At 37.2% G+C, this 26,784-nt stretch overlaps 1 protein-coding gene across 2 annotated transcripts in view; it reads right to left on the bottom strand.

Annotated features, from left to right (window-relative positions):
• Positions 1 to 26,578, bottom strand: part of SEL1L (SEL1L adaptor subunit of SYVN1 ubiquitin ligase) — a 32,878-nt gene extending 6,300 nt beyond the window's left edge. The window contains exons 1-19 of one of the 2 annotated variants that reach the window (XM_065685910.1): positions 26,321 to 26,578; positions 19,090 to 19,127; positions 18,513 to 18,735; positions 15,636 to 15,803; positions 14,946 to 15,051; positions 13,404 to 13,566; positions 11,759 to 11,812; positions 11,603 to 11,662; positions 10,874 to 10,955; positions 10,401 to 10,555; positions 9,605 to 9,661; positions 8,477 to 8,545; positions 7,196 to 7,273; positions 6,410 to 6,472; positions 5,875 to 5,962; positions 5,453 to 5,601; positions 4,742 to 4,907; positions 3,055 to 3,126; positions 1,778 to 1,950 (exon numbers count right to left, since the gene is read on the bottom strand). In XM_065685910.1, coding sequence (XP_065541982.1) covers positions 1,778 to 1,950; positions 3,055 to 3,126; positions 4,742 to 4,907; positions 5,453 to 5,601; positions 5,875 to 5,962; positions 6,410 to 6,472; positions 7,196 to 7,273; positions 8,477 to 8,545; positions 9,605 to 9,661; positions 10,401 to 10,555; positions 10,874 to 10,955; positions 11,603 to 11,662; positions 11,759 to 11,812; positions 13,404 to 13,566; positions 14,946 to 15,051; positions 15,636 to 15,803; positions 18,513 to 18,735; positions 19,090 to 19,127; positions 26,321 to 26,393 — 2,037 coding nt within the window. In that variant the 5' untranslated portion in view covers positions 26,394 to 26,578. Of the gene's footprint in view, positions 1 to 1,777; positions 1,951 to 3,054; positions 3,130 to 4,741; positions 4,908 to 5,452; positions 5,602 to 5,874; positions 5,963 to 6,409; positions 6,473 to 7,195; positions 7,274 to 8,476; positions 8,546 to 9,604; positions 9,662 to 10,400; positions 10,556 to 10,873; positions 10,956 to 11,602; positions 11,663 to 11,758; positions 11,813 to 13,403; positions 13,567 to 14,945; positions 15,052 to 15,635; positions 15,804 to 18,512; positions 18,736 to 19,089; positions 19,128 to 26,320 lie in introns of both variants that reach the window. The other variant, XM_065685909.1, reaches the window with a different exon arrangement.
• Positions 26,579 to 26,784: the final 206 nt, after the last annotated feature.

The raw sequence follows: 26,784 nt of genomic DNA, 5'->3' as shown, positions 1-26,784 counted from the left end.
TCCCAATTTGTTAGATACCATAGTGCTAAAATATCTTTGTATGTCCTTTCCAGAGGCCTCTAGTGGAAGAACAGACTTCAGTGGTACATATCATCTGCTATATCAGGAAGCATGATTTTTTTTTTAAACTGTCAGTCATTTGGTGCTCAAAATTCAACAGTGCCCATTCTGGGAAAAAGAAGCCAAATATTCTTTTGCTTCATTCAAAATTCAGTCCTAGCCTTTTTCAGAACATCCTAAGCCCAGCCCTAGTCTTATTTAGTCAGCCCTAAATCTCCATCCTCTCATCTTACAGTTGTAGAGTTTTAGGATGCAGCAAGTGAAGACTTTATATACCCAGAATTACCAAGTCTGGTTTTATACATAGAACTTCCTTGCTTAAACATTCTCAGTGGTTCTTTCCCATATTTGCATTAACTATCGTCATTTTGGTTTAACTCTTCCGTCAACAGTGGATCTGTATGAGAGGGTATTATTCATCTGCATAAAGCAAGGCTGCACACATGCTCATCATGAGCCTTTGTGTACTCATTTCAGCTATCTATGTGTAGCCATCTCTGCTTCAGGTTGGAGAATACACAAATACAGCACCAGGACTCAGGTTTCTCAAATTCTTCACAGCTGAACTGAACGTGATGTTACAGTATTTTCAAAATTTCATTATGTGCTCTAAATTGGGCTGTTTTCAAGGCAGAAGCAAAAGAAATTAAAAAAGTCCATGCCTGAAAGGGTTTTTTATTTAAAGAAAAACCATAGCACTGTTGCTTTTAGAAAAGAGTCCTAAAATAAAAACAGAAGATAAGCTTTAGAAATAATGCTGTTTGTGTACTGTATTGTCACTTTTACAGCTAGGTCAGTAAGCAGTTTTCAGATGTTGATTGCTTGGTGCTCCCAAAGTAACAATATTGACCTTAAGACTTGCCCTTCACTGTTCTGACCTTTTGCCATGAATTTAGGGGAAACCAACAAAAATGGGTCTTCCAACAGACAAACAATTAAAAGGTACATACACACACAAAAAAAGTTGAAGCTCACTGAAAATAAGGAAAATGAGACCATTTTTTGCAGTTTCAGGTAACACAGAAGATACTGCTAAATTAACACATAAATTGCATGCCTTAGTTGAACATTAAGGTAGGCTGCTCAAAATTAGTATGCAATTATTAATTACATTATTTTGACACATACAAGAACGTATTGCTCTGGATTGCACTATTTTCACTTAACTCTTGGACAGCAAAGCAAGGCTTCCTAAGAGAACCAGATATACTGCTTTCTTTTAGGCAATGTACTTTGCAAAGCAAACTGTGGTCTAGCCTCATTTGAAAAACCATAGCTAATAACCATGTTGTTGTTTGTGCTTATGGCTTATTACTTGAAGATGCACAGAACTTGTTTTCAAAATGTCATGGTAAAGAACAAATTATCCAGTGTTTTGGAGGATGACAACAATCTTGTGCCAAATACTCTGAACCTGGAAATTATCTGCAATCATTTCATTACACTTCAAAGTCTGGAAAACATTACTCAAGCATACGACACTCTTTTTGCCAATCCTCACAATCTTGGGCAAATAGTTTTTTTCCCTCATTTCTTCACATAGGCAAGTGTGAAGTGGACATACTTATCCATTTGCTACAGGACAACATATCTGGAGATATGCTAATTCCTACTAAGCGGTTATACAGTGCACAAAGCCCAGTAGCGGTTATGGACTTAATCTAATATTAGTAAATGCGCTGTAAAAAAGCAGACTATCAGCCTACAGCTTACTCACCTGCTTGATGCCCAACCCCTTCTCATGCATGTAGCCCAGATTAAACATTGCTTGAGCACTGTGCTGTTGCTCTGATGCCAGTCGATAATGAATAAATGCAGTTTCATAATCAACATCAGTACCAAACCCATAAAAATGGTAATCTCCAAGTTTAATTCTTGCAACAGTATATCCTATAAATCAAGAAACAACAAAAAAGATCAGAGAGGTAGGCAAAGAAAGCCTTGTTAGTTTCACAGGAAGCTGCAATAAGGGCTTTAGTATTACTTTTTACAGTTTCCATGAATTGTCTCCCTTTTCCCTCTCCCACAGACAGTTTGTTTTTGTTGGGTTGTTTATTTTTGTTTTAGCTAACCAAAACACAACTAATTTCTATTTTCAGGGAAGTCTTTTCCCCAGTAACCCTACCAATATTTTTACTGCTATTTAGTGGCATCAGTTGAAAAGCTATGTCATGTTTTTCATAGTCACTTATTACAGAAAAACTTGATTAACTATGTGGTCAGTAAGGGCTCGGTCTTTGTTTTTGAAACAGAGGCACTTAAAACTTGAAAAATAAAGTCTCTCATCATCATTTGGTAATTAAATACTTAACCATTCCATTATCTCAATTTCTAACTTTCTACTAAAAGCCAAGTCGGTCTGAAGAATTTCAGACAAAATTCTTCGGCTCCATTAACATGATGCACTTGCTCATAAGTAAAAAGCCAGTAGACTGACATTAATGAAGATGCACCTGTATGGAAGTTAGAGACCTCACACTGAGATACTTCATGATTAAGTTTAATTTTGCTTATTTTAGGATAGGATAACAAGCACCAGAGTTTAAACTTCGGTTTGTTGGATATCAAGACTGTGTTCTTCATGACTGAGCTTTGAGTAAGAAATTACATATGACAAGTACCAAAATCCTGAAGAGTACTTTTGTATCTATTTTCCAAGTGGATTTATTTTTAGAAAAATCAGTGTAAACATTTCTAATGCTGTTTAACACTGCTCTATAATTCTGTATGGAACAGCAAAAGAAACACATTGTACAGCTGTGTTTTAGACCTTTAAATCTTCAGGATCTCAGAACAGCTCAGACTGCATGCATACTGCAATGGCATTATAGCTGAGAGTGGAACAAAGAACAGCAACTACACTATGTCAAATACAACTAATGTTGAACTGAAGGAGGTAAGCTTTCCCTCCCTCCGTTTCATAAAAAACATGAAAACAAACATTAACGGCTCTACTAAAAATAAAATAATTGGAACTGTGAGGTACGGATATACCTTGAGAAGCTGCTCTATTCCAGTGAAGCAAAGCTCGAGGATAGGTTTCATTTTCTTCTACTATGCTAGCTTCTTCTAGAGGAGAAAGTAATTCAGTTAAATAGGAGCATGGTATATGTACACAATACCACAAAAAAACCCCAAACCCTAAGCTTATAGTCAATCCGCTGAAATGTATTAAAAACTTTAAGTCATCTGTGGTATAGCACAAACAAGATTCAACCCATCTGACACCTATAAAAAACACTTTCATTTATATGGTCTTTCCATGTATCTGCTCACAGAAGAGCTAGGAACAAATTGTATTATTTCACCCTGAAATATTCCTTACCAAGTTTCTCTCCCATTCCTGTAGTTGATTCTGAGCATACTTGAGGAATGCCAGAAGATGCAAGTCTCAAGAGCACACAATTTGGGCTCTGAGAAAAGTGCACTCAAATACAAGGCTAAAGTATAACCTATAGTTTGACCATCTAAACCCCAAGACCAATCAAGTAAAACAAAGGCTTAAACTCTTTATCCAGCCAGTGAGTGAATATTCTACACAACAGCACTACAGGTACTTCAGAAGTTATTTTACTTGTTCACATCATAAACTGAGAGTTGCTTAAGTATCAAGAGTTCAGACAGTTTATAGGATAAACTCTTTTTCATGTCTTGTTAAGTATGGTTTCAGCTATACGATCTCACAGTTGACATATATATTTTCTGCATAAAGTGTATAAAATAATTTTAAATTCATCTCCAGTCAAGATGCAGATATATCTGAGTAATCACAAATCAGATTTTAACTCAGGGAAAGGTTATTTCTTTGCAAGTATGCACTCCCAGTCAAGACATCATTGATGTAACTTATCTAAAGGTGAGTCACTAGGCACTTCTGAAAAACATTAACAGGAAATTAAGGTGTTAAAACAGATACTGGTGGCCAATAGGCTAATTTTTGTATTAAGATACAAAGCCCTAAAGATGGTAATAGGAGTCCTAAATTTCTGGATTTGGGATCCAGAAAGTTTAAAATAGTGGGTTTTGTAGTTTCTAGCAAGATGTCACATGTACTTCCATTGTTTCCCCATGACCTCAAACTCTAAGAAATCCAAGTTCTAGCCACCTAGTTTGCATTAAGAGATCTAGGACAAGTTTTTTCAAGTCTAAGAACCAACTGCCCAGCTCTTCATCCTGGTTTCAAGAGCAGTACGAGTAAAGTTACAAAAAACTTCTGGGGAGAGGGGGAGGGAAGAGTGCTGGGAAAAGACATTGCAAGATAAAGAACAAAGAAAACCAAAGCTTGTAGATAAGGCACAGTAAAGGCCAAAGGTAAAACTAATGCAATTCCTACTTTTCCTACTTCACAGATTTAAAAATAAAATGTTCAGGTATGTTTAGGAAATCCAGGGAAGAGACTTTTCAGCACTGTGCAAGCTTCTAAAACATTCTCTCCCTATCCCATTTTTAAATCCTGTAAGTCAGAATGTAAGTGTATTCTAACTTTTAGGCCATAAAGCTGTCCTTAGAGGTAAAAATTAAAACTGACTGCTTTCCAGTGTGAAGAGCAGGCAAGAGGACAACAATCTCACTGAAGTTCTAACTGAACTAGAGTAATTGTATCATCAAGCATCCTAGCATTCTACTAAATGGGCTACTGAAGGCCAACTCCAGAAAAAATTCAGTAGATTCAGGTCCTTACTCTGGTCAAATATGAAAGCAGCATTGCTTTGTGCAACTTCATAGCCTTGTTCTGCCAGAAGAAGATACTGAACCACAGCAGAATTTGAATCACCATCTTTATAGCTGTTGTAGGCAGTCATAAGTCTTTCAGACCAACGCCCCCGTTCGCATACGTTCTTAAACAACTGCAGGGGAATAAAACAAATTGGGGAGAAGACTGGTTGTTAGGAACTTCAGAAATGTAGGTTTTACAAGAGGTCAACCTTTAACATTCAAGTGCCTGTTCAAAATATTCACATTTCTCAAGAAAAACTTGATAGATTAATTCACTGCTTAAGACAGGCTTACTTCAAGATACAGGTTACTAAGCAAACACATGCCAAGATTCAGATGCTTACTGAGAATTATTAAGATGAGCTTTTCTGTTAAACACATGCTTAAATGAAGAATTCGGTACTTACTGATATTTACTTCATATTACATTCTTTTGATTTTCTTCAAAGTTAATAAAACAAATACAAACTTGCCATAACAATATATGGAAATAAAGATTTTTCTTGTGAGATACATAGGACTTTGATAACAATATATCACTTCGCCTTTTGCTAGCCCTGGCTCTGCAGTCACCAGTGGATTTTAGCCAAGACAGACTTGCTACATAAGCTAATGTGGTTATATCCAACTTACTTCAAGCCAGTATTATTTGACCCCTATAAATGGATGACCTTACCTCAACAGCAGTATGACAGGATCGCATCACTCCAGTGCCAGTAGCATGCATCTGAGCCAGATTATAAAATGCAAGAATATGACCACCCTGGGAGGCCAAGTTGAAATACTTCAAGGCTTGTTTGTAGTCTCTCTTTACTCCAATGCCATCTAAAATGAAGATTAAGTCATTGCTATTAATTCCTCTTGAAAAGCAAAATTGTATGAAATACAGTATGTACTTAGTCTTTAAAATTATTAAAGAAAAATAATGTGAAAGTGTTAGGAAAAAACAATAAAATATAAAGTCAATCTAGTTAGCCCACACTACAGGCTGTAACCACACACACACATACACACACACACTTCTAATGCCACCTAGTGAACAGTTACTGAAAGGGCAGATGCTCAGACCTGGCAAACCATCACTTCGATGCCACTTACTGTAATACATAGAACCCAGTTGAAGCTGTCCATCAACCCATCCCTGTTCTGCAGCCTTCTGGAAATACTTCAGTGCTAGCTCATAGTTCTGCAGGAAGATTTGGTCCACTCATTAGAGCCTTGCAACACACCACAATTTACATAAAGACAGACAATAGGCGTGTACGCATATGTAAGGACAGATCTGTATTACAGAAAAAAATTACAGCAATATGTTCTATTCATCTGGTCAAAATTTGGAAACAAAAAATGAAACACCTACAATGATATTGACATGTCTCAAGTCTGTAGTTATCTCAAAACTGGCATATAGAATTGCTATCAATAGTTACATGTCACAGAACGGGTGCCCTGTTCTGTTTCTAGAACAATTATTTAACTTACTTTCTCAGCTTTGGGCTAACACAACTTTTGAGTATCCGTTCACATAGCTAAATATAAAACTTTTGACAAGAAACCTTCTCATGGGATAAGCTACAAGGAGCATGGACTAATTAAAAATTTCAAAGTGTTCCTCCAGTCAAGGATGACTTACCACTGGAACACCTCTTCCGTAAAGGTAAGCCATTCCTAATCCACTCTGTCCAACTGGGTTACCCTGAAAACACAGGAAAATACTTCTGCAAATAAAGACAAAACCTACAGCTGCATCTTTCAAATTTACCTTTAAAATCATTAAAACAAGCAGTGCTTAAGGTGTATTTGCTTTAACTTTGCTCCTAGTCAGTAACAGTTATGTAGGCAGAAAATAGCATCTTTGGTAACTTTTATGCAGTAACTACACAGGTAATTGAAAGGAAAAAGGAAAACTTTCAACACTAGTTATCAAGGTCTACTGTGCACTTTCAAACTGTCATACGAAATGTGTAACCCACTCACAGAAAGGTGGGGCATTAATAGCTTATTCTTCTTCATTTTTTTGAATTTTGAGAATGTTCCAGATGCTACAGAAGCTCCCAAAACAACTACAGGAAATCTGGGAGCCCATTTCAATTTAAAAGCAGCTGTGACAATACAGCTTCAGATTAATGAAAACTAACACTTAACAGAATGTCAGGCTAGATAGGTGGTCAGTATTTCATACACTCATGAGAGTTAGACTCCTTGTACTGAACACAGCTTCATTAACCACCATGACCACCAAATGGAGGCAGTTTCTGACATATTCAGACAAGAATGGTTTAATTATGGTTAATCTGGGAAAGAAGTTGGGAGTAGATATATGCATGCAGAAGTGCACAAAAAGAAGCATTTGCATCATTTCTGAGCTAATCAGCTTTTTAGTATGTATGCTGTATTTCTAGCTTAAAGATAATCATACCATATCAGCAGCTTTCTTGAAATACTGAAGAGCTGTTTCATTGCTCTGAGGTACAACATCACTTCCTTCTGAATACATCTGAAAGGGAAAGGTGTTACTGAAGAACAACTGAAGAAGTCAGTTTAGCATGGAGATCATGAACCATCTTCACTTTGCGCATGAGGTATTAGACTAGTCTGACTACTGCATTACTGAAGAGTCATTAAAGAACTTGCCCAGAAGCAGAAAACACATATGTATACTGCAAAATTCAGATTCAGAGGGTTTAACTGTCAAAATGGAGAATGAATTTCCCATAAAATTAGAAAGTTTTCATTATAATACCCTTCATCTTTGAGTTCTACCAGTGTGCAGTAAAGAACACAAGCAAAAATTTTGTGAGATGAGTAGAAGTCAAACTACACTGGCAGTTAAAATAACTCTTGAAAACAAAGCAAAAATTAGTTACTAAACCCTGTTCATTTTCAGCATTTATTAGATACAAACCACTCAAGCAGTAGGGAAAGCAGAAACATGCAATTCCTTCTGTTGGGTGCCTTGACCAGCATATTATGTTATTTTTTTCATGCTCAAGGACATGAATTTTCCATCTCTACTGCAGTGACAGCCTCAAGATGAGCTAGAGCTGCTGCTTGCTGCAGCCTAACCTTAAAGTGTACTCAAACAGAGTAATAAGGATTTAGCTCCTCAGAGGGTGAAGCTATCCTGCAACCTAGATCTTAGGCAAGTGACCTAAATACCAGCTTGTCTATCATGTTTTATATTAAATAAGGACTTAAATCTGAGAAAACTGAAACAATGGCCCACCTTGGAGACAGACTCAAGCTTTGGTTCAGAGTACATGAAGACCCATTGACAACTGACTGAGGTGCCTCAGTTTTCTACAACGAGTAAGAATACAGATGGCTTTCCCCTTTCCTACCTGAACTTTTTATTTCCCAATAAACAAAATTTTGACAAACTTTTGTCCCACACACTGGAGGGCACAGAGGCCTACTCTGAATTTTGAACTCTACCACAGAAATTGACATTTAGGCATTTCACTATTTGATTTTTTTTTTTAAATCTAGTTCAAGCACCATTTAGAAAAGACAAAAAATCCTAAAATAGAAAAATTAGACTAGACATACCAGACTAACAAGAAAATTCAAACCCATAGCAGAATAGAAATGCTTCAAATCCAGCATTTAAGTTTCATATTGCCTGATATCAGAAAGTAGGAAATATTTGTTATTTTTCATTGAAAGACAATTTGCTTGCTTTTGAGAGTGTTCATCTTACCTTTCCTAGAAAAGCCATGGCATGAGAATTGCCAGCATTAGCTGCTTGATTGAAGTACTCAAATGCTCGCTGTAAAGAAGAAAACAAGAATTTTAGGCACCATAACTATGATTTGAGTACCTTTTCTTGCAAATGGAGCAGAAGCTGTTTGCCAAGTTACCAGGTTCTTCTGGGGACAAGAGTTATGGATCCCACCTAATTTAATATATGTAACAGGGTTCCCCACTTACAATATTTAGCAGAGGAGAAAAACAACAACACAAAACCTAAAACAAACAAAAAAAAAAACCAGCCAAAAAAAACCCAACAACCCAACAAACCAACACCACAACACCCAAAAACTCCCACAACTGCCACTATGCACAAGCTACACAGATAAATCTTGTTTCCTTATTGTAGCTCCAAAACCTTGTTTAGAAGAGGACAGATCTGCCAGTTCCTATTCAGTTTTACACAGAGATTGGTTATACTAATTCTGACCCACTGACAATCTCTGAACTCTCCTAGAGCAATCGTTTTAAGATATTTTTAATGCTATGACCATTAAATAATTTCTAGTTGGTAGCAGAGTTTGCAATAATTATTAGGACTGCACATCCTCAGTTCTCCATTTTTTCAATGCATACTTTAAGAAAAGGTTAACTATTTTAACTTCTATAAGCAGTATGTAGATTGGCCAACATCAGCAAAAGTTGTTTTCCATGCACACTTAATACCCTTAGTATTGAAAGTTGCACTGTTTAACCTATAGAAGCAAATTTTTCTTGCAAACCACAAACTAGTCTATCATCGCTAATGCACACACAATGTGTCATGGAGATTCTACTACATGTACAAAAGCTCAGCCAGTTTCAAGTAGTACTTGATGAAAACCTGGTCTTCATTTCTGACTTCCTCATTTCTAAGATTATTAGTCTAAAACTGATTGTGTAAGAAAATCAGCTCTATATATTAGTCATATAAAGATTAAATTTTATTGAATGAATTAAATTTTATAAAAAAAGACTTCTGAAATCATTAAATACCTTACAGTGGTGCTTAAAACACTTCTGCTTCACTGTGGTCTCAGCTATACTTTTTTGCTCTCCACCATGGGTAATATGCATAAAAGATATACAGAAAGGGTACCTGATGATTTTGCTCTACTCCTCTTCCACCGTGTAAGTGCAACTGTCCAAGGCCAACCTAAAATAAATTTACATTGCAAATAATTAACTTTTCTTCAGGGATTTTCTTTTCCATTAATTCAGATACCAGTGAGCTAATTAAATGCATAATGACAAACTGTATCAGTCTTAAAAATGCCACAAAGTCTGAAGGCACAGATTTGCTTCATTAACTACAGTAGAGCCCTATTTTTCCACATTAGCCTAAGCAGACATTTAGCCAAGATAAAAGTGACACAACTAGATAACAAAATAATTATAGTTTATTTGAATTCTGTCTACCTAATTCTTAAGTCATATATGAGCAACTTCAACTGTGACAATTTGCCTGCATTAGTGTCCTCCCCTTCTGCATTGTGTCTAGAAGAGGGCCAGCCTGCAGCACGCAGAAGACATGTAAGAACAGATACAGCAAGAAATTGAGGTCCCCTGACAGGGACAGTTCTTCCTCCACAACACCTAAACTACTTAACCTAAACACTTTAAACTACTCTGGCTGATTTCTAGTGAAAGCCAATATTCTTTTTCCCAAGATACTGAAGCTGTAATGTCTTGAATTTATTTTCCACAAAGAGTCCAAGCTCTACCTTAAACACACTAAGATATAAGCCTCTTCTCATAAAAACAGGAAATAGCAAACAGGTTGACGTAGGAGGAAGAAAAAAAAAACTAAAGCTCCAATGACTTTCCATATTTCATAAAGCGGTTTTTGTAATTCTTGACAACCTCTACATGTCATCATGTGAACTTAATCTTACCTGTGCTTGTACATCTCCTTTCTCTGCTAAAAACTGGTAGTACTGAATCAAATCGTCTTCTAGCATGCCACTTGCCATTCCTGGATTTTCTACTTCATCTGCTAAGCGAATTCGCTGAACTACTGTGCCACCAGTCAAAGAAATGTCACTAGCAACTGGAAAACAGGTAAGAAATTTTCAGTTTTGTTCAATACAAATATTACACTCCTACTTAGTAAAAACAGATCTCTACAGAGCTTCAAACTGTTACGTGTAATTAATTCTTAGAGAATGTCAAAGTAATTAAAGACATTTCAATAGACAAGAGATTAAAATAGCATATCATGACACAGAGCCAAACAGATAACTTGTTTAATAGCAGGAATTCTCTATTTTTATACTATCAGTGTTGACAGTACTTATAGTATCTTCTAGGTGAACGATATAAAAATACAGATGAAGTCGAGAACGTTAGCAGAGTAACAAGCTTTTACCGTGATTAGCTACAAGTCGGTAGTGAGTGAGAGCAGATTCACAACTTGGAAGGACTCCTATCCCAACCCAGTACCGGTAACCCTAGAAAGGAAAATATAAAAATACGGGACTGCCGGTTATTTGACAACATACTGCTTGCCAGGTTACTAACTTTTTTCACCTCACCTGAGCAAGATTTGATGACACAATAATAGGCAAAACAAAAGCCACGAGTCCATTGTGTCTGCATTAAAAGCAACTGACCGATATAATTAAAGTTTAAGCATAGCCAATATACTTCAGATATCATTCAGGATAGAGCAAATAAGCAGAATGATACTTACAGATGAAAACCTAAAGCCTTTTACTTACACATTACACATTATTGTTAAATCTCACAATACTAATTATATTAATATACATAATTATATAGAAGATCTTATAAAGATCTTTTGTAAATATTTCTGGCTTATTAGTTCTTATTAGCCTATAAAAATCTGACACTCCTGCTTTAAGTCAAGAGATGCAAACATGGTCCATTTAAATTCATAGTGGTATACAGCTTAAAATAAGCAGACTTTTCCTTAAGTTAACAAGGAATAACAGGAAGGATACTATTGCCCACGCAATGCAAGCATCATGATCTAACATCTGGACAGTGTATTCACATGAATGCAAACCTTACATTAAAAACTTAAGATTACAAAAATGTTTGTGCATGTGTAAAGTTAATAAACTATCTTACTTACTAAGATCATATGGGCAATTAGATTTCCTCCTAAAGCTCCAAAAGTGTAATACACCAGGGCCTTAAACAAAAAAAAAAAAAAAAATCATAGGTTACTTAGATAACATCTGCCTTCAAGATAAAATAAAAGAGCACATGCTGAAAATTTCTATGTTACCTTAGCTTGACTAGAATTGACTCCTAGACCAGATGCATATAGAAATCCAAGAGCCTAGAAATAAAATAAAGTTGGTCAGCACATACTTTGAAACCAGTTTTCCTGGAATACTTAAGTATAAAGTCAAACAATGATTCAAAGCTGCAAAGAACATGACAAGCTCTACCTTCATTTTCGTACCTCCTGCATCTAGTGCCTTTCCTGACCCTTTTAAAACATTAAGTTCCTAAATTATTCAGTTGCCTATGACACTAGCATAGAAGTCTTATGGTTTGATGTACTGTCTCACAGATGAATTCCGTAATTTGCACACGTTCTGCCACGGGTTAGTTGTATTTATGACTATAAGCAGTTAGAATGCACAGAGCTGTTTGGCTGAGGATTTTTCACAAGCTATTTTTATTCTTAAAATTTACATAATTACTGCTCTATCTATAACACCTGTTACAGCTGTGCTGCTCAGAAAAGAAACTACCAGCACAGAAGACAACAGTTTATATTTCACAGTGTTCTAAGACTATTCCAGATAATTCTGAAAGTGCACACACAAAAATAATCACCTCATGCAGACACTACTGAATTCTAGACCAATAAAAGTCAAGATCTTCATTAAGATACAAAATCTCTAGAGAAAACAAGTTTCTGCTTTCTATGCTGAATCAGCACTTCAACATTAAACAGGAAACAGCAGACTTTGTAGCCACAGATCTAAAAGAAACAGGATTAATTCCTAAAGAAGCTGACACTTCCAAAACAAAAAAGAACAGTAAGTATATTCAGATATTGAGACATTAAAACTGGTAACATCCACAATTTAAGACATTACATGTGTACAAATACATATGAACAGTTCTATGATGTTCAAAGGTACATGGACAAAGGGAGTCCCATTCCAGTAAACAGCTTTCAAGATTCCTAGGAGTTTGTAACTTCCTAGATTATAAACGTGTGTGTGTGTGTGTGTGTGTGTGTGTGTGTGTGTGTGTGTGTATCTACTTACAGTCAAAGATAAAATTGCATATGAAAAGCCACAACACCCCACACAAACCACAAGAATAGAACACAGTTTCAGAGGAGATTTGTTGGCTGGAGTCTCCTGTATCTACCCATTTTTTGACTTATACACCCAATCTAGTCAGTGACAGAACAGATAAATTAAATGACAAGACTGCCACTATACTATATTATAATAAGCCATAAAATGGCCGTTTAATGATTTTTTTTAACTCAAAAGGGAAAAACTGTTTCCATGTGTTTACCTTGAGGGTGCAGGTGCTATTTGTTACTGCACCCTCAGTAATGCTAGCAGCATGCAGAAGCCCAGTAAAGCAGAAACTCTGAAACAAAGCAAAGCACTGGTGGCATTTGAAAAGATAAAAGCAACAAGCAGTCAGGGTTAGGAAATGCTTAGGCAAGCATTAATAAAATACATTCCCTGAATCAGATGTTTTACAGCAAGTTCTCAAACAATTTAAAAAAGCAGAACTGTCTGCTATATTTTTTAACCAGGCAATAGATACCACTTACTGTTGTCATTCTATTCTGGACACAATAACAATCTATAAAATCACCTTACAGTAAGTACAATCTATAAAACAGTTTATAAACCTGTAAGAACTTCTGCAGAATCTAAGGACATACATACCATTTGTCCTTTAGGAGAACCTTCTTCTGTTAATTTTTCAAATAGTTCTTTTGATGATTGTATGTTCTGCTTCAGGTAATCCCCAAACAACAAAGCATAAGACACCTTCTCCATTGCCTTGGTATGATTCATGTCAGCTGCTTTCAGAAGATATTGATACGCTCTTAAAAGAAAAGAATTTCTTAGTCACCTCAAGACAAAGAAGCAGATTCCATTCATAGACCTGAAGATTCTGGGGAGGCATTTTATTCCCCTGTTTTAACCTCTATTTTCTACAAATACATCTACCTCTGTTCCAGCTCTGAACTGTCAACCTATGCAACAACTCATATGATTTATCTAACGGACAAACTAGATTTTAATGTTCACTCCTTACGAAAGTGATCATGTCTTTGTAGCAAGAATTTTAAGTCTTGTACTAGATATCATGTAGGACTACTACACCGAGAGCTCCACATCATAACAGAAAAAAGAAGCCTTAAAGTCTACGGAGTCTCTTTGATTTGTTGAGAACAAAATCATTCAAATGAGAACACTACAGTGAGGACCGGGTGCAAGGCAATTATATACATAATCAATTTTGTGATGAAACAATCATTCTAACAATGATAAAGTTCTCTGGAAATTCCCCTTTATTTCAGCCTTAGAACTTACAGCAGTCCTCTAAAATAATTTCACAGCATCTGGTTTCACAGCAATTTAAAAAATTATAACCTTAAACATTATAACACAGTAGTGTCAAGCATGCTCATGGACCTTTGAGAGCATTCCAAGATTTTTCTTTATCTCTGTTCTATTCTCAGACTTGTTTTCTTTCTTTAGAACAAGCAGAGGCACACCTGGCTCCTCACATAACTTCACCTTCTAAGAAAGGGTGAAGTGTTCAAGAGAACAAAGATCTAATATTGTTTTACAATTCCTATACTATTTTATATAATAGAATACCAGTCAGAGTCTGACAGATACTTGTCTCTGCCAAGGTGTGATGGACAACTTCTAGTTGTGCTTCTCTTTCCCTGATAGATGAAGTAGAAATACACTCCTTATCTCCATGAAGAAGTTTAATATTGTAATAGTGCTCACATAATAGTCAGCAGCCTGAAGTTACTACTTACTGATGAAGTTGCCAACTTGAGTACCAAGGAGTTTCTAAATTAACATAGCTATTCTTAATTATAGTGGTAAGCTGACAAACTATTTCATCAGTTATTGGATATACACAGAGTAGAAAGAAAACAGACCAGAATGAGCAGAATACTTGTTTCATTCTTTTTTTTTCACATCTACAAGGATTAAGTCAATGCTTTGATAACACTCATTCTTCAGAAATTAGTCTTATACAATTTTTAGTGGATTCAGAGGAAAGCAGGCATAAATTTGTTATTTCTAAATACCCTGAAATTGCTATTTATTTTCAGTACTAACACTGCATAGTTTGATCCAAGTCCTATAAAGGGCAACTCGTTCAAGTTCTTTTCCAGTTAAGCTACAGTGACCAGCTATGTCACTCTTTTCTTGTTGGGGTGGAGAAGGTGGACTTACTCTTTCTTCTGAGCCTTTTTACTACTTTCATTAAGGATTTTCATTCCAGTCTGATAAACATCCTCAGCTTCTTGCATCTGCCTTCTCTTATTAGACTGTTCTTCAGCTAGAAAAGAGGAAAAAAAAAAGGTATCTTAAGAGCTCCAATTACACAGCTGTTCTTTCTAAAGGGAAAATACAACCAGAAGTATGTTTCTGAAGACTACTAAATGACAAAAGTGATTACAAACAGCTGTCTAAAGGTGTGTTGGGCATCTTGGTAGACAGCTCCTTCTCACATGAGATCGTCCATGTACAAATTCGCTGTTAAAATATTCTTTTAATTGCTCTACAACAAGCTGTGCAAGGAAAAAAATTTTCCTCCTTCAGGAGGGCGTTTTTAAGAGAAGGGTTGCCTTCATGCAGCAAGTCAATGTATAGAATGGGAAACATTGTCAAACCGTGATACTCTGACAGCCTCAGAAAATAAAGAGTTTTGTAGATGCCTCCACTGCAAGATTTCCCAAATAGTTCTGGGAAGTGGCATTTGCATTATAACCTTCCATCATGAGAACTTTGCCTTTGTAATTACTTGTATTTCACAGTATAAAGCCTACATTAATATATGACAGGGACTTCTAGACCCTGAAATAAAGAACATGAAAAGGACTAAAACAATTAAGGACTTGAACAAGACATCAAGTTACTTACTTTCACAGAAGCCCCACTTTTGATCTTTCTTGTAATCATAGGTTGTTGCACACCAAAGCCTGCCATCTTCCCTCCCATCTGCAGTGCACTCTGGATATTCCTTCTCCATAAACAAAAAGGGGAAGTGGCAAGGTTCACCATCTGCAGTGCCTCCTATAGCTGTCAAAACTGCAAATACACACTCAGGAATTAAGACTGATTTCCTTTATTTCACAAATTGAAGTCACCTACTATATTCAGGAAAGCACTCATACATTGTTTTCAATTTCTGTGAACTTCATTTAATAAAGTTTTCAGTAAAATTTGTGATTTACAAAAGCCTGGAAAAGCAATTATTCTTCTAAACAGGACTTAAAAGAACATTATTCTTATTTTTAATTAGGAAATGAAACAGAAAGTGTAAGTTTCTTATATCCTTTAGTTCTAAGCAACAAAAATCATAGAATGGTTAGGACTGGAAAGGACCTTAAGATCATCTAGTTCCAAGCCCCCTGCCATGACACGTCACAACAGAAAATACTTTAGTTGAGACTGGAGAAGGCAAATCCGTTACATTTTTATTGCCTACCAAAATAAACTGCCCTTCCTTTCACTTTGTCTTCTCTGCACTCCCTTCCTGATGAAAAGACCACCCTTAAAATGCATTCTAGTACATATATTCCTTTTAGCCCCAAGGTTTGACATAATCTTGACAGAACGACTCACATCGCCAAATGTGACACTGAAAGTACTTGAATATCACTAGGAAGTACACTTTGTACATACAACTGTAAGACAAGACTTAAATGAAGTCGTGAGTCTAGTATTTTTCTATTGTTGTGCATACTTACATTAAAAACTTTATTTCACTTCGCCAATATATTCAAGTTGCATTCAAAATTACTTTGAACAGCATGATTTATTATTTGTCATGCATTAGGACTTCAAAGATTACTGATTCTAATACTGGAATATTTTAAAATAAAAATCAATCTTCTATGAAGACTAAGAATTATCTTCAATTTTTGATACAGAAATTATTTCAATTAGCATTTTATAAAGATTTTTCTCTTTCACTAAGCTAAATACAGCAGTTGCGTTCTGCTTCATTTGAAGACATTTGCGAAGTCATGAAATTAAGAATATTAATTATTCAATTATACGGTGTTTTTCCAAGCTAAGTTTGTAATTCTTGTGGTTATAGAGAAAGCTAGTTCTTTTTTCAAGGTTTATAATTGTAATGCCTACAGACCATACTAATTATAAAATTTCATGTTCATTTTTTGAAGCATAGGGAAGTCTCCAGGATTAGTTAGCCCTCCAAATTGCTCTTCGTAATTCAGTTCCTTGGCAGATGTTTCACCACACCACTCCAAATTAATTACCCCATAACACAGAAGGAAAAATGTTACTTTCAGAGGCTGCATTCAAAAATAATGTACCCAGATGCAATTAGCCTGGAATGAATTTAGGTATCTGCTAACCACAGAGTGATGCACAAACTCGTGCTAAGTGTACATATAACTGCAGCTGATGGGACCACTTAAGACTGCAATTTGAACAAACTCCAGGCCCAGGATTTTAACATTACTTGAGAAACTGAAATTTTACTTGTATTGTTCAGTACCTTGTTCTCTTGTATGGAGAGTAATAGAACATTAAATATTTTTATAGTGCTTTGCATGAAAGTTAGCTGTACATTAAAGTTATGAAATTACTCTGCAACACTCCTTCTTCCTCACCTTTTTAAAGGTTCTAAATTCAACTATCCTGAGCACCTCCTGTATGAAGACAGAGAAAGCTGGGGCTGCTCAGCCTGGAGAAAAGGCAGCTGCATGGAGACATCATAGCAGCCTTCCAGTATCTGAAGGGGCCCCATAAGGATGCTGAGGAGGGACTCTTCATTAGGAACTGTAGTGGTAGGACAAGGTGTAATGGGATAAAACTTAAAACAGCAGAAGCTTAGATCAGATATAAGGAAGAAATTCTTCACTGTGAGGATGGTGAGGCACTGGAATGGGTTGCCCAGGGAAGCTGAGAATGCTCCATCCCTGGAGGTGTTCAAGGCCAGGTTGGACAGAGCCTTGGGTAACATGGTTTAGTGTGAGGTGTCCCTGCCCATGGCAGGGGGGGTGGAACTAGATGATCTTAAGGTACCTTCCAACCCTAACTATTCTACAATTCTATGATCTGCATTTTATGAACAAGTGAAAAGGAAAAGTCTTTGCTACACAGGCTAGGGTACTCAACTGTACCATTTAGTTATCACCTAATATTAACTGCGTATCAAAAAAATGATATCAAGTTTATATTTTTATTAGTAGTAAAAAAGAAATACTAGGATTTTCTGGGAATTTATACACAAGGACATAAGGTTTTACCTATATTTAAAAGTTTACTGAAGTCTACATGCAATTTAGATATTGCCCTAAGGCTCCTGATGCTGTTATAGGAAGCTTGTCTTTGCATCACTATTTATTCCTTCTCTTCAACTGCCTCTCCAGGCAAACAGCCTAGAGGCTGAAACACTGATGCAATTTCTCCTTCTACAGCTGGTATATGTATACACAGCATAGTATGCATACTTGAGTCTTATTTGAAGAAATCAAGTTTTCTCCATTTGATAGTTAAAGCTTTCCAACAAGATGGAAACAAGAATTATGGAAAACTGTTTCAAATGCATCTAAAAATAACCACTCAGATTTCAGTCACGGAATACTTGAAAACTTTTTGATGTTATTTTCTAATGGAAAAGGCAGAAATTACCATTCCATTCCAGAAAGGTTAAGACGCTAGTTATTTTATGTTCAAAATTAACTATTTTAGTATTTATTCACAGGCCAAAGTTACTCAGATGCATCTTTACTTCCACTTGTTCAAAAGTCTATGAGTAGTTACCTGGACTCTGTACTTCAGCTTCTTCCAAGTCTTTATTTAATAGATTTGACATTTCTAGAGAGTTCAATTCTTCTAGTGAATTTTCTTTTTCCTCCTCTTGACTGTGAAAGTTCTCTTCGTCTTCTGACTGAGAGTCCGATTTCCCCGATTCGAGGAAGATCTGACCTGCTACCACTCGAGTTCCTGTGGAATGGTCCTTTACTTGGTCCTCTGCAGATAAAGTCTGAAGGAAAGCAGCCACATAATTTAGACAATTAGAAACTGACCAGCAGCTGAAAACCCCACATTATTCTTAAAGATATTATTAAAATACTAGAGATTAAACAGTAGCATAAAAAGTAAGTTGAGCTACCTCTATCAGCTCTCATTAACTCTACCTACCCCTTTCAGTTCTTTGAAGGGAAAAAAATTATTCAAGCATAACACAACATTAATTCTTATGATGCACAGAATAAATTAATAAGACAGCAAGAGTTACAGAACAGTTTACTATAGGAATCAAATTATAGTTCTCAATTTCAGATCTTTGCTCTCACTCCACAAGAAAAACAGAATGACTAGAAACTTATTTCCTCACCTTTGACTCCAGTGATTCATCCTGATTTCCCTCTTCATCTAGAAAAGATGGCATAAGTCAGAAAAGCTTTTCCATTAATTATTTTCTTAACAATAAATTTAGCTATATTATTGTACATGGTTCTAAGATACTCTAATGTACTAAGTTGACTAATGAACTTCAGAAAGACTATTAGTGTTGTCAGGAGGAATCAAATGTTTCACAGATGATCCTCTTTTTCCTTAAGTTATGCCAACACAACTGTTTATCCAACACTGGAAAAAAGTGTGGAATTTTTTTTTTTTAAACCCGAATCAATCCTCTAGATTGATATACAGCCTGAGTCAATCCAGTCCAACTAAACTACGTAAAGAGGTATGAATCAACTGAAAAGCATCAATGGAATTTAAGGTTTCTAGTCACCAAATCAACTTTAATATAAACAGCTTCAGTACTGACCACAAAATTACATTAACACCACCCTATTTAACCACTGTTCTTTACAGAAAGCCAGTTCATTTTGCCTGACCAGCATATTCAAACCTTTATATAGAGGTCTCTCTCCACAACTGTGAGAGACTAGATTGTCTTCAAGACAATCATTCAAGAGCTGCAAGCCCTGTTTAACTGTCATCTTCGTTATCTGAATGGGCTATGATATTTGACTAGAAAGACTGGAAAGAGAAAAAAATGCTAAATAAGAAAGAAATGCTATTAGGCAGAGATGTAAAGGAATACAGGTGAAAAGGAGGGAGGAGATAATCAGAAAATCTTATTTATGATAGTTTTACCACTTGCTTGCAGAATTGTGTTTCATTTCCTTTCTTCCTGCAACTTAAATGGGCTACTCCCTGTGCTTCAAACAACGTGGTTCATACACATCTTGACTGAAAGCCTCTAAATTTATCACTGCCATAACATGACTGTTCTCAGTCATCAGTATCTGATATTACCTCATTTAGATAAACAACCATTCACCCACACACATTTGAAAGAAAGTGCTACAGACCTCCCTTCCTCTGGTACACAACTCAGTTAAACCAAAATAAAAGCTCAAAGTATAAATAGATAACTAAGCAAATCTGTCACTAACTCCTACTACATTTAGAAACCCCCTTCTCAGACTCTGAGATGTATAATGCCCTATAGCAGCGGTAAGACACTGAAAGGCTGGAGACCTGCACTGTGACTAGGAAAAGTACTTAAAACTGATAGAAGTTAGTGCCCTGTACATGAAATACACCATTTAATACATTACAGTAAGCTATTAAAGACAAATACTGAATGCCAACAAAATTAAGTTTATAGAATTCTGCTAACTTTCAATAAGCATTTGGCAGCAAGCTTTACACGCTTCTAATCCTCATGCAAATAAAGTGTCTTATCAGAGACATATCATCTCTGAAGTGACAAGCTACAGACATGACACTCTCAGTACATGTCCTGAAGACTATAACAGTGCAACCATGTGTATTTGGGGCTAATCTTGGAAGTCAGGTTCCAGAAAGTGATTTCCACATTGTTATTTGAAATATAACCTTTGATTAGAACAAGTAAAAAGACGAGAATCAAACTCAAGCTAAACCAGCATAAAATAAAAATCAAGAAGGAATGCAAAGACTTACAAGTGAAGCTGCAAAAGTAAGGTGATGAGTTTGATAGTGCAACTGAGACAAAGAGATGATATTCTGTTGAACATAATGAGGAGTATGTAAAGCTCAAAAAGTTTGACAGCCAGCAGACACAGGATCACAAAGTATCTAGAACAGATGATGTTGGTAAGCAGCTGTAACCTACAGGTTCAAAAATGAATGCATGTAGAGCCCTTCAGAAAAACTAGCAGAGACAGCAAAAGTCACTCCAGATGAAACAGGCCCTGCAAGTAGCAACCAAGACAGCATAAGAACACACAACGATTGGAAAAAACATCAAAATCAGCATAAGGAAAAAACAAGGGAAAAACAGCTGCATTTTTTGGCAGAGACCATAGTGCTTATCAGTTTGAGGAATCTAACTGATAAGCCTGATTGTGATAAGTCATAGGAAGTTCTATCACTGAATTTCAACACTTCAGATCACCATGTAACAGTTGTTTATTTTAATACAGTAAAAGTACATATGCATTTATGATACTTGCTGGTCCTTTGCATTTTGAAACCATGAGACAAAGTCACATTTACCTTGTTTCCTACAAATTACATGCTACCACCTTAAAACCAAATGCCACTCCTACAACTTCAAACTCCAGAGCTTGTCAAGAGATTCATACATGCTTCTGGAGTGGAAGAAAACGAAAACAGGGTTAACCTACCAAGTAGCTTGTATGCTACTATTAATATATACAAAGCACTTACACAATACCTGTTCCTGCAGTAACAAACATCATGTTGTTTTTAACAGCTATACCAGCAAGGGTGTTTTGTTTGCTCTGCTTAAAATCAGCCTACGTGACTGACAGCACTAGACCATTCTAACTTCTTAGTAAAGGCTTTATTAACTGATTTCAATTTGTGGAGGGTTGACTTTACAAGAAATGACCACACAAAGTCAAATATAAAGAGGGTATACCATTTATGGACACTTATCAAAGAACAATTTTATTGTAACCTCATATGGAAAGAAAAAGATTTACTGAATTGAAAGGTAAGAGACATCTGTGCAACACAAGGTAGAGCTCATTAAACGCTTGCTCTTCCTCCTTGAAAATAAATAAACCTGTTTCATTTCTATTGCATCATTTAAATTCTCTCTAAAGGAGCCAGCTTTGTTCCTAAGAAGTTGTACTTGAAGAACTGTTTTCAAAACAGTGGTTCCAAAACAGCACTAAAGCAACAACAAAATATAAGTTTAACTCTTCTCAGCTCTGGGACTTCCTTCTAAATTAGGCAGATGAGGTTGCAGCGATGACAGATAATGTGACTAGAGGAGGGATCATTTATAGCCTTGTTATTTTGCAGAAGTGCCGACTAATACATACCCGCTACTCATAGAAGTGTGCCTACTTCTAAGAAACAGTTAAGAAAACTGTTCTGAAAGTGTTAATGAAAGATCTATGGAAGGTCATAGTTTGACCTAGGAACAGTTTACTAGTCAAAGCTCAACTACTGAACAAAGTCACAGATGTTATGGTTGTACACCTGCTTCAGAGATTAAAGCTGATAGTTTAGTTTGGTTTTCACAGTTACATTAAAATTAGTAACTTCTTTTTTTTTTTTTTTTTTTTTTTTTAATTCGGGACTTACTAAGGCTGCCTAATTCTATAAACCTCTTCTGAAAAGGCCAATTGGAAATTAATCCTACCATTTGTTAAATGAATTAGGGAGATGCAATAATATATTAAAAGCAAAAAGTAGGCAAAAACACTTGTGGTTGAAATGGGCAGCTGCCAGCATTGTACGGAATGCTTCACTTACATACACTGCTGAGCTGTAGACATTACTCGGTGCTCTCATGCCCAGCTGGGACTCCAGAGCAGTAAACACTTGTTTCAGCCATCCATGACTTCATATATATTTAAAGTCAGTTTTAAAATTTATTCATTTTTCCTCAATTAGAAATACCAGTGCTTAGTCAATTTAAATATAGCAAAGTACTCTGGCAGTCTATGCTAGATAAAAAGATCCTACCATATGCTGGATAAAGATCTATCATTTTGTGAGAATTACCATTTTCAAAAGCGCACTATGGAGAGAGGGGTAGAAACAAGAAGAGCTAGCTACACAGTGTGAATCAGCAAGAATGTCACTCACTTGAGGGAGCCCAACATTTCCAAAGTTTTGCAGTATTAGAAGACCAAATCAACTGACAATCTATAAATCAAAATGACTGCTACCACCAGACAAGAAATACTATTAGCTTCAATGTCAGAATGGTCACTCACCTTTGGGAAATTGCCAGCAGCTTGCATTTAAAAGCTTCGTGGCTATTTCCCAAAGTTCTGATGAATGCCCTATCACTGTAGTCAGTTTCAGTTTTTGCCAATCTCTTCAAACTTCAAACACAATTACAACAAAGCAACTGGTAAGAGTCTGAAGTGATGTACATCCCAGTGGGTGTGCTAACCAACCCATTGGGGATGCAGGAGGAAAATACTTTTTGTACTACTAATAAAAACTTCTCTTAATAGAGTGTTCATTTCAGCTTTATCACATTTTTTCACTTCTGTTTTTGTTCAGGTTTTATGATGTGCATAATACGTTAGTATGGTAGTACACATAAATTTTTTAATAAGTTCAACATTGAAGATGCGTGCTTAATTTTTTTTTTATTTTTATTTTTTTATTTTTACTGAGAAGGGTATATGAGCAAAAAAGGCTTGGCAACAACTGCTTTAGAGTATCCAGAGATATTTCTGTGGCACTTTTAGTTATTTCTTTCAATGTTCTTTTTGTGAAACTGACTAGTTAGACTTCAAAAGAGAATGCAAAGGCTGTTTATCCTATTCCTGCGGGAAAAAAAGAAATTTTAAGAAAAATATTACCTGAGGTCGCTTCTCATGACTTTTTCAACTTTAAATTCAGCACAGAAACAGACTCCATAGCATAGACGCTATTCCTACTATGCACACCTCTAAAGCATGCAGTGAGTTAAGCAAAATCCTTAAGTGGCATCTATTCAGCAAGACTGATTTCAAATATCCTTGGCAGCAAGTAAATTGTTCCCAGCTACAATCTGTGCAGTGTACTCATTTTAGTGCAACTTCATGTTTAAGATATAGGTCAACCTTCACAGTGAATACAAATCTTTTTTTTCCAGTCCCCTTGCAATTGCTGGATAACTATTTACAAAGCTTACTCTCCAGCAGTTTCTCTGTAGGAACTGAGATCCCTTATCAGGCAACAAGTTTAGGGAACATGTTTCATTTAAGTAAGTAAAATCAGAAGGGTCAGGGAAAGTCACTGAGCTTTGTCTTTTGAGAGACTAGGTATAGAGCTTCCTACAAGTATGTGACTGCCCATTTGTCCTACCAGTTAATGAGACAGTATGAAAACCTCTGCCTATCACTAAAGTTAACCATGGAAGGTGAGGGACAGTCAGAATGTGAATCACTTCTGCTTTCTTCAGGTAGATTGACAGAATTTCTACTACTTTGTCTGAGAAAAAGAGAAAAATAAAAAATAATCAAACAGCATCAGCAATCAGGAAAAAATGAGAAGTTTTTTTCAATGTTCCCAACGAACAATCAACAGAAGCAGCAGCAGGCCATCGCTGCTGTGATAAGTAGAAGATATGCAGCTTCATCTGTAACACACACACAGTCACCATTTTTTTGCTGCTTTTGACAATTGCCCATAGACTCCTTAATATTCTTTCCTCAGGCCCCAGTGTGCAACTTCTGCATAATATCATAACTTTAAAATATAGTGCCCATTTCTTTTGGCCTGAGTTTTCTTGCATTCACCTCCAGCTCTCAATAAATTGAGTTAAGCAAAGTTTATGAGTACAGAATTAGGGTTTAAAGCTATAGTTAAAAGACCCATCAGTTAAAAAAAAAAAAAAAAATCCTCATTAAAAACATCTTCTGAAGTCAGGAAATGCAATACTTAAACCATTTTTACTCATCCTTCTTAAAATTTCTCCCTTCAACGTACTCGCATTCTAGATTTCTGTTTCCAGACCAGACATTAGGAATGAACAAGTGTTTAAGGAAGCATTTAACACACAGCCTCTAAGCTTGTACCAGACTGGAGAAAGGGGTTGTGTTACTGTAGGAAATCCAAACACTGACGATGTGATGACTTATTTTATTTCAGAATGATTCTTGACAAAAATCTGAGCAAGAAAGATGCTTCTGTTACCATTTGCTGCCAAAAGCTGGACTCTGTACACCTTCTCCATATTAATTCTGGCTATTAATCAACAGTTTACCCCACAGTAGTGATTTAAGTTTGGCCACAGCTCCTAATCCTTCATATACCATACCATATGCTTTCTTGGGCCTACTAATTGTTATTAGTTCAATTGATTCTAAGCATACAGTTTTGAAAGGCTGAATTAAGCTATTGGAACTTCATAGTCATGCAGTTCTGTGATACTGGACAAACAGTCAAAAGAAGAATTGCACAGCATATGTGCACACCTGAACAGACCTTAATTCTGACACCTAACATCCATACTTCCATGTACACAGCAGATGATTCATCCAACATTGACAGTCTCGTTTCACCTTAGCTTTTTTCTTTATATACACTATCTGCGAGAACATGCCATTAGAAGTCTAGGTACATCTCTCCGGCTTTACAGAACTCTCATGTATCTTCTCCAGACCTTGCCAAGAGTCCGCTGGCTTGTAGCAATACCTACAAAGCTCATTTAACTGTGCTTGATATCAGAACTACATAATCTGAATCTGAACTTCAGTAACATAACTTTAAATTTCAACTTCCTAGTAATGAACCCCAAACCACACAATTTAGCTCTAGAGAAAGCCGTAAGTTACTTTCCTGAAACACCACTGACAGCCTAAAAGTACATCTCCAGTATCAGTGGATAAAGCTGTCTATTAAAGGAGTGCTTTTTGCCTTTAGAAACACTATATAAATAAATGCATTGCACATCCCCCCCACCAGCCCGTGGTGGAAAGAAGGGTGTGGGAGGTAGGAACCCCAGGAAAGGAAGTAGGTGACAACACATGAGAAGCATACAAAAGCCATGCTGCATAACAACAAAAGAAACTGGAAAAAAGGTTTTATTGCGACATAATGCAGGCCCCAGAAATGTTCTCTCTATATACGTGTAAGAAAACTATCCTGATAACACTAACGTCAGCATTATCAGCTCCTCAGCAAGAAAATGTGTACTAGTGAAGGAAAAAAAGTCTCATTTAGGCTTTGAACAGACCACCCATTACAAAGTAGGCTTCTAACGAGCGGTTTAAAGGCAGAGGCCAAGCTAAACTATCGAGCAGCCCCCGGAAAACAGCAGGTACAAGGTGAACTATGGGCCCGCCGCCCCCCGGCAGCCCGGCTATTCGCGGCCAAGCAGCTGACAGGAACTCAGCTCCCTTCCTCCCCTCCGCCGCCTCAGCGCCCTGGCCAGGACAGAGCTGCCCCCTCATTCCCCAAAGCCCCAGCGAAGACACAGGGGACCCCGCCCCCGCTGCCACCGCCTCCGCGCCCCAGCGGCGGCACCACGACCCCCACAGACCGCACGGCAGCGCGCAGCCGGCTCCCCCGCAGCAGGCCACGGGGGCCGAGGCCAACGCAACGCCCAGGCCGAGCGGGGCGCGGAAAGCCGGAACCACGGCACTTACCGGTGGCGGCCAGTCCTGCGGCCCAAAGCACCACGAGGCACAGCAGCAGCGACAGGCGCGCCAGCTGCCCCATCCCGCCGGGCTCCCGAAGGGCCACCGACGCCGAGGGGCCCTCTCTCCGGCCTCCGGACTCCGGCCTCCTCGCCCCGCCCACCGGCCCTCCGCACCAATCTGCCGGCCGCGCTGACGAACAGCTTACGGCTGCTAGCGGCGGCACACGCACTCCTCTCGGGGAGCCGCCTGCTCTACATGGCCCACTCCGATTGGCTCGGGAAAGGAGTTTCTCGCCTGTCACGCCCTCTTATTGGCCAATGATAGCAGAAAAGGAAACCACGTCCCTCAGCTAGTGTTGCCTACGTAAGTGAGCGCTTTGGAAACGACGGCTTCTATTGGCTCGCGTGCCCGCTCCTACAACACCCACAGTGCCTTGCGAAGGACACGGAGAGTCTCCGGCGCTAGCGCCC

The sequence above is a fragment of the Lathamus discolor genome, chromosome 6, assembly GCF_037157495.1.
Source record: "Lathamus discolor isolate bLatDis1 chromosome 6, bLatDis1.hap1, whole genome shotgun sequence".
In the NCBI taxonomy this organism is placed as follows: domain Eukaryota; kingdom Metazoa; phylum Chordata; class Aves; order Psittaciformes; family Psittacidae; genus Lathamus; species Lathamus discolor.
Note: the sequence above shows the minus strand (reverse complement) of the source record. Positions and strands in the feature narration are given on the sequence as shown.